Below are 12,535 nucleotides of genomic sequence, written 5' to 3' on the forward strand. Positions count from 1 at the left end.
TGAAACCTGATGAAGTAAACATGCTCGTTTGCCTGTCACAGAATTTTGTTTAGGGGGAATATTTGACCTTCTTTTCTTGTTTGTTTCAGTATTAATATAGATACTTTTTGGATTATGTATGTATGTATTTATTTATTTATTTGAGACACGCCGAATCGCACAAAAAACGTAGCTTTACGTCAGAGATTTCTTTTTATGATCGCTGCAAGAGACATTTTGATTTTTTATTTATTTGTTGTTTGGTCGAGTGTGTCATACAAACACTGGAACGACCTGTAAACACGTTAGTGGAAAAAAGAAGCCAGTTTCTGTCACAGCGGGACTGAACAGACTCACGCGCAGGCTCTGAATAGAGAACACAAGAGTCTTTATTTACAGCAACACCAGGTGATCTATTTACAAACTGGGGAAGGACGGGCTCCGGGGATCCGCACACGAACGGGGGACAAGACGCTGGAAGTCCACACACACTCCTAACTCCACACTCCGTCCACGCTCCACGCCTCACGCTCCTCTTCACACTCCACAGAAAACACAAAAGCTCACTCCAAACTTCACTCACTTCACTGTGTTACCTGAACTTCGCTCAGGTAACACAGGGGTTGGTCCAGGGAAGTCTATTCACAGAGACACGGAAGGATCACTACGGGTAGATCGCTAAGAAAACACGAGAGTAAGCTGAGCTGGGTTTACACTGACGAGAGTCGGCAACGGTCCAGCGACGAGAAGCACGGTGCTGCCATCTTATAAAGGAACTGGAACACTGTCGGGTGATGAGCCACAGGTGTGTGATTGCGACCAGGTGCGTGAGCCAAAGGCAGGAGCCCACAGGTGAGCTCCACCCAGGCGGAGGGAAAGAGAGGGAGGGAGAGAGCAGGAACAAAATCTAAACAAACACACATGTAGCCACGATGAGCCAACCAGGTAGACCAGGGGTCGGCAACCTTTCTGATGACGAGCGCATCTAAAATCTCCTCAGAGGTCAGTGTGCCATATGGTTGCATTAGCAATACATTTAATAACACTCTATATTAACAGTTACGCACTATATAGAACCACTTTATAGAATCATATTTGTCCGCAGATGTTGGCAGCTGTCAGCGAATAGTTATCAGCTATTTGGAAACAAAAAAGACTTTTTAACCATAACAACAAATGAACTGTACAACAGAAAATACAAATGCTATTTATGGTCTCCTCACAACAATGATAAGAAAAATAAACTGGGCCAATATGGCATGTTTGTTATCTCTGAGTGGGAGACCATGTGATCTCTCCTCTCCCACTCAGAGACACAGGTCTCCCAGTGTCCAGCATTCAGAGGCTACCTGAGGAGTCGTGTGAGAGACAATCTGCTCACACAGACATGTAGAGCCAAATACTGTCAATAAGGCCTCTGCAATGTTCTGAAGACAGTTAAACTTGTCAGATAGTGACGTCCAGCAGGTGAACATGCAGCTCCATGAACACACACAGCTGTGGATTCCAGCTGCATCTGTAGTTCTGCAAACTTTGACACCACAGAGTCGAGGTTTTTATTTCAATCAGCTGCATTTTGATGTCATATTAACTCAGACAGTTAATGCGAGACAAATCCAGCTGCTCATTAAAGCTTCTGGTTTGATCAGAAAAGAAAACATTGGTCCAAACACCTGAAAGTCCCAAAAACACATAGTGAATTCTGTCTCGAGTCTACGGATGTATCCGTGTATCTCCGCGGTGCTGATGCTGCGCTGAGCGGAAAGCTCCTGAAGCTTTTGAAGTGTCGGAATGTAGAAAGCTAACAACGTCCCTCTCACCAGTAGCTAAGTTATTTTAACCCAATTACAAGTTGAATCTGGTAGTTGGGGTTGTTAGCTAAGATACCGTCATTAAGAAGCAGCACAACTAATGTGTCTATGCGAGCTGATTTGCGATGTGCACCGCTGGCGTGGCCATTTATTTTCTAATGCTCCTTCTCAGATTAACTCACTGCGTGTCGTGCGCAGGGCTGGACTGGGACAAAACATCACATAAATATTTAATAACAGCGAGACATTTTAAATGAGAATAAGAAAGTATATCTTTGTGCCCCCCTCTCCCTGTTAATGCCCTACCTGCCCCCCTGGCAAAACTTTGCTTGATCCGCCCCTGCACAGTTACCAGCTGTCAGCTACACAGAAAAGGATCCTGGTGTTATTTGTCTCTCAGAAACAGTTTATAACTTCAACTCTTTCATGTCACCTAAAAGGTAAACCAACTCTACTAACTAACATTATGAATAAAGTTCACTATCAGTAACTTCATAGCACCACCCAGCTGTAGAAACTCCATCATGCTAGCTAGCACGCAGTACGAAAAAGTCAGCACAACGAAAATAAACTCCACCTAAACTTGGTTCATATCTGACCCAGAGAGACTGCAGGTCATAACTTCTTACCTGAAGTTCAGTTCACCTGACACTCGGACCGGCGGCCGCCTCGCGTCTCTCCTCCTCCTGCCTCCCCTTTCTCTCATCCACCAGCTGGCCTCTGTGGAAGAGTTTTTTTTACACACCGGCCAGCATCTGGCCAATCCACCACCTCTCATTGTTTATTCCATTACAAAAAAAAATCATCAGCCCATAAAATCGAAAAATCACCATCGGCCCACCGAGCAAATGCCCGGTATCCCGATGGCCAGTCCAGCTGTGGTCGTGCCATTTGTTAACCCTTCGTGTGCCGACTGTGGCACGTGTGCCCAGGGGTGCCGACCCCAGGGTAGACACAGGGACCCTGACAGTTTCTCTTTGTTTCCATTATTGTGGTTTTTATTTATATATAATGCTTTTTTTCTGAACATAGGCTGCTGCTGTTCTTTCTTTCTGTTATGAGTCTGAGTAAATGAATCTCTGCATTTGGGCACACTCTGAGGAGGAGGCTGTTAAAACAGTGCGTTTATTTACTTCTGTTGACTGCTTCTGTTAGCTTCAACCACAAACTTACTCATGGACAAATAAATAAATAAATAAATGGCTCTTGTAAAAACTATCAACGATAGGGCGGCCTATCGTCGATATATTCGCCCAATCACCCAACCTTAGTGCAAGCACATCACAAGATATTGTGAAATATCAATATCTACAGCCTGAATCTCATACATTCTACAAGAGCCTGAGGTTATGGTTAGGTGTGGAATATACGGCTGGAACATTTGTTACCGCGGGAGTGTCATCCTAATCCATTTCATCCACAATCCGGCAGGTAGCATAGGAACGTGGAAGGTCACCTTTCGCGTTCCCATTGAATGCCTCGGGACGTGACAAATTGTCGGTATATTACGTGTCGTGAGTGAGAACGGGCTGAGGTCATGAGCTACCTCCACCAGCTGAGCCAAGGCAGCATGGATGCATGCTTTCATATGTTGCAACAGAATTTGAGACCAGACAATATTTCTTCGGTCATCTAACGGAAGTCTTCTAGCTAATGGAAGCACCTGTCATCTTATTACCTGATGTGGGGGACAGGTAACATCTGAAAATAACACTAACTCTATTTTGAGTGATTTCATCAAAATGTACTAATTGGCTTTCATGAATAATAAAATGGGATTACCTGTGAGACAACTTTACACCTTGACTCTTACTGCTGAGCCGTACTGTTGGAATATATGCAGACTGTATTCTGATGCTATCAAAATAAGAACGGTCTGTTCTGAAAAGCACATCAAGCGTTGGTATGTTTATGCTGTTCTCCATTAAAAGTTAAGGTAAATTCACAACAAAAGCAGATTAAAGGTTATTAAAGGATAAACCGACCTTTATAAATATGGGTCTTTATAAATATAGTAAAAGAACACAAAACTCAAAATACCACAACACAAGAATCTGATTCTGTGGCTTTTCCAAGTAGAGACATGGATGTGAGGTGGTTGTAGCTTAGGAGGTAGAACAGATCATCTATAAATTAGAACAGCGGTCCCCAACCCCCGGGCCTCGGACCGGTACCGGTCCGTGAGTCGTTTGGTACCGGGCCGTGAGAGTTGAGGCTCAGGTGTGAAATGTCTGGTTTTCAGGGTTTTTATCGGTTTTCGGCGTTATTTTGTTATCGTTTTTATCGTTTACTCTGTTTTCCTGGGTCTTTTCACGTGTGCTATGAATAAATCTTCTTTTTTTCAGTACCGGTACTAGTTTTATTTTGTTATATTTATCCGCGAGACCTCACGTGTCCGTGAAAATATTGTCGGGCATAAACTGGTCCGTGGCGCAAAAAAGGTTGGGGACCGCTGAATTAGAACATTGGTGATTTAATCCCTGGCTGCTACAGTCAGCATACCCAATGTCTTTGAGCAAGATCCTATCCCCAAGTTTCTCTCCAGTCCATCCAGAGAGGGATGTTGGAAAGTAAACCCTTAACCATAGAAAAACCTCATGAATGTGTGAAAGAGATATGTTGTATAAAGTGTTTTGAGTGCTCAGAACCAGCCATTTACCATTTACCAGTACTACAGATAAGAAGCTAATGACTCGGCAAATCCCTTTGAGTAAGAACTTTGCACTGGGAGAAAGAGCACCTTTTAACCGGAGCTCTCTGTCAAAACAAGCCTCAGTGAGGGCAGGTATTTGACATTTGAAAAGTTGCAGCATCAAACGAGAAAGCAGAGAGATAAGCACAGAGAGTCTAACCACTAACAGCACAAAGCACACACAAAAGTCTGTACTAGCTGAGGTCTTAATGCATCGATCATCCAGGTAAGGATATCCCAAAACTGGACGTGGTGTTTTCACAAAATGCTTTTCAGTAATGATGGGAAGTCCCCCAGCAGCCGGAGCTTATATCAGAATAACTAAGCTCAAAGTCACCATCACTCAAAAGGAAAGACTGAAGCTCGATTTTTAAAGTAGATGACTATCTCCTGGACACCTAAAGGCTTTGAATCCCATTTTATTTTTGGAAACTGCAAGAAATGCAGGACAGTATGAGGTCTTTAAGACATAACTGACCTGATCATTCAGGACTTGATACTGGATGGAGAAGGATTTTAAATTTAATTTGAGAGTAAGTCAGTAAAGAGAAGCTCATATGGGAGAAATATGAGCTCTCTTTTTAGTTCCTGTTAATATTCTGCCTGCTCTGCTATTAGAAAATGGCAACCAATACTACATTTGTCATGCGCCGCGGCGCGCGTGCACAAAAAGGATCCAGACGCAGACACCGCGCTAACAGAAAAGACACTTTATTGTAATAATGAAAGGCGACCCGGGAAAACTAGGGAGCAAAACAAGAAACTAAAAACCCAGGGAAACAATGACACGAGGAAGCCGGGATCGGGACCATGGGAGGGATAGAACGGGACCGTGGGAGGGAAGTGTGGCAGTCCGTGAGCAGGAAGTCCGTGGGGATAGCGAATAGGCCAGATGATGCACCGAGTGATCCAGTTGAGCCGGAGGACAGGCAGGTGGCAGACGCCGAGTAGAAACCACTGTGGGGGTGACTAACGGACTGGCGTGGAACATCCGTCAGCGCCGGGTTAAGTAGATCTTCGTGTAGTCACCGTGATGGAGAGCAGGTGCGCCAGTGATGGCCCAGCCCGGGGGTGTGGCTACCCGAGCATCACGCATTCCACAGACACAGGACCACGGACCATGACAACATTATTATTATTAAGGAGTTTCTATTACTGAATGATCCTATTAACGATTGTCATTGGCTTCACTCTGAGAGTCACTACTAAGCAGCATATTAATGATGCTACATTTGTGCACATTAATTGGATACAATGTGGTCAAATGTCTGTGTTTGTTGTATCTCCCCTGTCTGTTGTGATCAGTGCTGGGGTCGTCATGTGTTACACACATTACACAACACTGTTCTTCAAAGTAACGCAGTGTGTTACTTAATTACTACCAGGAGAAAATAATTCATTATGCTACTTGTTATAATAGTGTTGCATTTCTCCATAAGATGACCTGAAACACATTTAAATCCAAGGCTACAGTCCTACACAACAGCCTGTAATGTTGAGTTGTGTTGCGTGGTGGAGCGGAGGCGGCAAAACACCTAGCAGGCTAATCGGAAGAACACACACTCACGCTGGTATCGATAATCCACGGTGGTTCTTTAATACGCCTTCTTCAACAACCATATAAAAGCCCGGCTGAACGGCTGCGGCTCAACAACATAACGCCCAGCGTTCATACAACCCAAGCGTTGCAAATAAAACAAAAAAAGGTCTGGAGAAGAAAACATAAATCTGTCCCTCGTTAAGCACAAGCGTGAAGGCACGTGTCCTCATAATCCCGGAGCGAGAGAGAGAGACCAGTGGCACACACTGATGACACCATCAACCCTCGACTTGGGTGTCTTAAAGGGACACCACACCATAGTGGCTGTTACAAGCCCTGCCCTAATGAGGACACACACATGATTTTTCTCTCAGTATTTAGGTATGAACAAACACAAAGCAAAGATGAAAATCAGAACAAACTTTATCACCACAGTGACTCTAACTTAGAAAGAAGAACAGGTCGAAACAGAGGCTGCAGTCCAACTGCTCACCTGTTTGTCACCTGTTGAAGTTCAGGCTCTGGCTGCTGGGGTAGGGTCAGCATTCGCCCACTCTAACATCACTTGGCTAGCTTAGCATTAGCATGGCGTCTGTGCAGATAGATGCAGCTTGCACTTTACCGTCGCGTTCTCGTCCTTTTATGTAGTAAAATAACGTCCATATCCATGCTGTAGACTGCAACAGACTGAAACCAGCTGATTGTAGCTCGAGTGCATGTCACACTGATAAGCAGACTAACTGTTAACCCGAACTGAACTACTGCGACTCAGCTCTGCAAAACTGAGTCTCATCCCTACTGTTTATACAAGATATTTGGACATTATTAGTGTTTTAGCAGTAATAACTCACTATTTACCACAGACGTCATCATTTTCTTATTGCTGATCAAGCACCTCTGTGCTGTCAGGTGAAAGCAACACCATACAGCAAAAAATAACGAATAATATGTAATTATTATCAAGTTGACCTATTCCTGTTGGTGCCAGGACACCACTCTGGTTTGTTTGGGCCCATCCTGAGCCCTGGTGATATTTCGCAGTACAATAGTTGCTTTGCAGGCTGTAACGCTGCACTGTGACAGGCCAACAACACCATTTATAAGATCATGTTGGCAGTTGTTTTACACTGAAGTAGTTGTTCATCTTGAACAAGTTGTATAATATGCAACAGTCCATGTTTGTGGGCATTTCTGTTCTTCTGAACTCTCCATACAGAGTTTTGTGTAAAAACTGATCATTTCCTACAAACATGACTATGACATCATAACAGATGAGAGTAGCAACTGAGTGCCAGCACGGGGAAAAGCTGAGAGCTGTCACAGCATCATCAGACATGATGCCTCTCACTGGAAGCTAGTTAGGAAAGATTTACATTTCTTAGAAAAGCCTGCTGTTCACATTGGTTATTGATGTTTTTGTGTAGCCACACATGAAACATGGAGGAGCGTTCAGCTCTGCCCACTGCTCGGCTGTTGAATCCCATAAAATATCTCAAACTCATGTCTTGCTATCAAGTACCCTTAGCCTCTCGTCACCATTTAAAGTTTATCACAGGCAACTCTGTATGACACCGGCGCAGCTACTCTGATATGGTTCCACTTCCTCAGGGCTGTCATGACCACAGCAGCGGTGCCAACAACCTGCTTATCTGTATTTTAGCCTCGCGCTTTAAGCACATATCACATGGGTTCAAATGTGTTGAGTGAGTCCCTGGATTGATTACTGGGTGGCCCTATGATTTGCTGCGCTTCATTACCATGCTTTATTTACCAACAGTAATCCCACTGGTTTAAATGGTTTTGGCTTACTTTACTTTCCATTGGCAGTTTTTAATGGCTCCATGCAAAAACACCTCTGGACACACTCGCAGAGAAGAAGCTGTGTGACACAGTGATGAGCAGTGAAACACAGTGATACAGCTGCAAACAGAGCAATCGTGTAGAAATGACAGCATACACGATGCTAGTTGGCTGGTGTGGTTCAAGGTGAGTTGGAAATGTTCCTGGAGAGAAGAAGGAGTCCAGATTGTCAAGTGAGAAGCAACAAAACCATTAGACACGAGATGATGGACCATGCAGACAGCATGCAGGATGTTATGTAAGTCTGTCTAAGCAGTGGAGGCAGTGGGCGGGGTGAGGACAAACAAACACACACATGCCTATCACCACCGATAGCTTGTGCTACACGAGGGATGTTTGCTTGGATCTGAAAAGGAACAGGCTGAAAAATCGCACATGTTTTCAGAGCTGTGAGGAATCACTGCAGAAGCAGCAGAGCTATATCTGACAGGGTTTCTCTCAGTTACAGGACAGCTTCCTTCTGTATTCATCTTAATTTTCTAAAAACACCAGAGATCTTTAAAAATCTGGGATTATGATTGGATACATTATTATAGATGTTACATTATTTACTGTAGATAGTGCCATGCAAAAGTATTCGACCTCTTTCTGATTCCTTAGTTTGTTGCATATTTATCACACATGATTCAGATGAAACAAATTTTAATAAGATAACATTGTTGGTTTTTAATAATGATTTCACTGTAAGATTAAACATATCAGATGGACTTTGAATAGGCCACTAAAAAACCTGTTTCTTAAAAACTATTCAGAGGAAGACACTCTGTGTGTGCTGCTGCAGGACATGAGTGAGCAAACTGACATTGTCCTAGAATTCATGGTTCCACTAATTACATCCAGATCCTGAAGCATGAAAGCAACCCCCGACCATCACACCACCACCACCATGTTGGACTGTTGGTGTGATGTTCCTGTTATGAAATGCTGTCTTAGTTTTACATCAGCAGTGATGTCCACAGACTATTTCCTCCAAAAATAATCAAACATCATCGTGAGATGAGCCGGCGTTTCTCCTGGAAATCGCCCGTCGATGCCGTTTCGCTGTCTCTTTCTTATTGTTGAATCACAGGCTTTGACATTAAAGGGGTGTGGCTAAGGAAATTAATAATGATAATGGATTGGATTTATATAGCGCTTTTCAAGGCACCCAAAGCGCTTTACAATTCCACTATTCATTCACTCTCACATTCACACACTGGTGGAGGCAGCTACAGTTGTAGCCACAGCTGCCCTGGGGCAGACTGACAGAAGCGAGGCTGCCATATCGCACCATCGGCCCCTCTGGCCAACACCAGTAGGCGGTAGGGTAAATTGTCTTGCCCACGGACACAACGACCAGGACAGAGAGCCCGAAAATCGAACCTGCGACCTTCCGGTTACAGATGCGCTTCCCAACCCCCTGAGCCACGGTCGCCCCAAATTAAACCCAGGTCTTAAAAAATGATGTGGTTGATCACATGACTCATGATTTATCAAATTGGGGCTTAGGGCTGTTCGATATAACGATATATATCGGATGACGATATAAAAACGTCTATCGTTTCATTTTACCCTATCGTTTGTTTCGTGGTGTCGCAAAATAAACTGTTTACGGCAATATTTGTTCATGGTTCTGATGTCACTGTAGTTATTATTAGTTTCTTAAAGTTCTCTCTTTCTCTTATATTTAATATAACCACACTACGATGGACAAGCGCCTGTTTTTATGCGTTGTCGTTAGCAACAAGACAGTAACACCATGGCCTGTCCGCTTGTTTTCCACATAAACCTTTCACAATAAAGCTCAAGATCCTGTTGAGACTTTTCAAAATAAACTGAATCACGTGAAAGAATATGCAGAGAGTTTACGGATGAGAAGCAAAAAAGAGCCACCAGGTGCTAAAAAATAAACCTTAGACTCAAACGTTAGAACAGGCTTCTCCCCGCAGCACGCCATGTAAGAAATACTCACGCAGCAGTTACAACTTATGTCTAAAATGTGTCGTTTCATGCATCGGTATGATAGATACACGAGATCCAGATACACGACGCCCAGCTGGAAACACTTCAGCTGCCCGAGATTCACAGAATTTACAGAAAATGTTGCATTTTTGTGATTTATATCGTTATCGGACGATAGATGTTTTACAGCGGGATATGAGATTTTGGTCATATCGCACAGCCCTATTGGGGCAATTACTTTTTTTAATACACAGGACCAGGTGGGTTTTTTAAATCATCATTTAAAAACTGCATTTTAAATTTGTCTAATATTAAATTTGTTTGATGATCTGAAACATGGAAGTTTGAGAAATGTGCAAAAAAGTGAAAATGCTTTTCATTGTATTGTCTAGTATCATTTCTGAAGCACTGCCTTTTGTTATGTGAATAGTGTAGTAAGAGAACAGGACAGAACAGTGAATAAGAGAAAACATCTCTCACAGCTTCAGGTTGCTTATTGTGTCTGATAAAACATTTAGTTGATTCAGTGAGCTGTCAGTTAATCCCTGTGCATGAGCAGATCGTGCTGCTTTTGGTAATAATGCCATTTATTGCGTGTACTGAGAGGCTGCTGTGGAGGAGGAGATTAAAAGAGCCACAACACTGACCGAGTTCAGACTGCTGAAGCTGAAATGGGCTGAAACGTGAAACTTGGATAGTTGTTAATGTACAGACTGTGAATACTAGTGTGACAGTGCAGGTATATACTTGTACTTACATTTGCTGGCAGTGGCTAATTTAGCCCATTACGATTGTTGCATTCACTGAAATCTGCTGTAGAGGAGGACTATGAGTGCATGTACAAACTGATATGTCAGATAAATGCAGGCTTGTGAAGGGCACGTCAGTGTAGGGCTCATTGGTTTCATCAACTGAAACTCGCTGGCTTTCATACAGAACACAAACCATATATAGTCTACACCGAGCTATGAATGATGGTTAGCTGTCAGCCAAATCCAGTGACGATGAGCTAAAGTCAAGACTTATTTCAGCTGTCATTAAGCACACTGTAGACACCGTCTAATTAAAGAGTAAGGAAAGCTGCTTTACCTTCCATGTCACTGATGCTTCGCAGCAGCTCGTCAGTGTCCAGGGGTTTGTCATCAGTTAACACATAGCTTTCAATGTTATAGTTACTCATCAGATGGTATACTCCTTCTAACGTGAAGTAGCAGTTCCGCTGCTCCCGGTCGTCCTCGAAGACCAGCAGAGCGCTCCTCCAGGAGAAGTGTTCAAACATCGCCGTGAAAGTCTCTGCCATTTTCACGTATGGCGGGGCGATGCGAGTCAGGTGGGAGTATTCTTTGTTCTTCTTCGCGAAACCTGTGGCCAGGGCACCTGCCGAGATCACCGGGATGTTCCAGTGGGACGCCAGCCTTACCACTGCCGCAGCCTCGTACTCGCACACAGGACCCAGGATCAGGTCGGGCTTCTGTCCGCAAGACCTGTCCGCCAATGTGAAGAAAGCATCATAGAGGCAGTCGGAGTTTTCAAACTGGATGTTGAAGTTGAACCCGGAGTACTGACCCCCGTCTGCCTTCAGCCTCTTTTGTGCGTAACGGATCGCCGGTGCGACTCGTTCATATGAAAAAAGATAAGAATTATTTTGTGGCAAAAATACCAAAACATCTAAGTCCTCGGTCATGGTGTTTGTCATAACTGGGCTCAGGGCTACCAAGAAATAGACACATAGTGTTCTCAAATGTGGCATGGTAGCACTTCCTCTTCAAGACAGACAGCCAAAGACTTTTAGAGAAATATTCTTCCAATGTTCCTTCCCTCAAGTTGGCTCTCGGCAGCGCACATAGAGCTGCAAACAGAAAGCCCTCTGTCGTTAGTAAATGCCTTAATAGTAAATAACTGTATTTGTCTTTTGGAGAAGCCAATCTACCAGAATGGGTGTGTTTTATTCTGCATTTAGAGTCGCTTCCCAAGCTCCTGAACCTGTTCAAACTATTTTCTCAACAGTTGATCGTGCCAGGCTCGGAAATTCTTCCAGCTCAGTCAACAGCCATCATACACGCTGGCTCCGGCCTGGAGTTTAGAAGCGTCTTTTCAGGATTATTCATGCGTCATCGGAGCGCTGCCCACCTCCTTCTTAAAGCTACACCGCTCCCGAGCGCACAATGAGCCACTTCAACGTAGCGTGACTTAATGCGCTCCAGTTAATGCAGATGACGCTCTTCACTTTTTGTTGATCGAGCTCTAACCATCTGTAACACAGCTATAGATCATTTATTTAGACAGGGTTTAATTAACAACAACACAAGCCATCAAACTGCAGGTGTGCATGGACTCTGCAGTAACCAAGATCTCTGTATAGACATTTTCAGCATTAGTAGCAAATAAGTCGAAAGACTGGTGGAAAAATGTGACCAAAAATTAAAATTGTGATGTTGATGGTATACAAACGATTTAAATGAAGCCCTAAGTTCTTTATTTTTTTAAACCTTGGGAGTGAACTGGCAAAGAAATCATTTTAATCTCAGCAGTGCATGCTGACACTGCCGACAAGCCTCTGGCAAAAACACCGTAAACAACAGTATAAACGACATATTACAAGTCATGTCTGTGAGAAACAGGAAGAAACCCAGCAAAGATCTGAGAGATGCATCCGACCCTCCAGTGGATCCATCTAACGTCACCGAGGCCTCATCAGAAATGGTCCCAGTC

General features: G+C 43.7%; 1 protein-coding gene across 2 annotated transcripts in view; it reads right to left on the reverse strand.

The window, feature by feature from the left end:
* npr3 (natriuretic peptide receptor 3) overlaps window positions 1-11,901 on the reverse strand; it is a 29,665-nt gene extending 17,764 nt beyond the window's left edge. The window contains exons 1-2 of one of the 2 annotated variants that reach the window (XM_076890531.1): window positions 11,754-11,901; window positions 10,913-11,672 (exon numbers count right to left, since the gene is read on the reverse strand). In XM_076890531.1, coding sequence (XP_076746646.1) covers window positions 10,913-11,573 — 661 coding nt within the window. In that variant the 5' untranslated portion in view covers window positions 11,574-11,672; window positions 11,754-11,901. Of the gene's footprint in view, window positions 1-10,912 lie in introns of both variants that reach the window. The other variant, XM_004558637.3, reaches the window with a different exon arrangement.
* Window positions 11,902-12,535: the final 634 nt, after the last annotated feature.

Source organism: Maylandia zebra, linkage group LG12 (genome assembly GCF_041146795.1).
Source record: "Maylandia zebra isolate NMK-2024a linkage group LG12, Mzebra_GT3a, whole genome shotgun sequence".
NCBI lineage: Eukaryota > Metazoa > Chordata > Actinopteri > Cichliformes > Cichlidae > Maylandia > Maylandia zebra.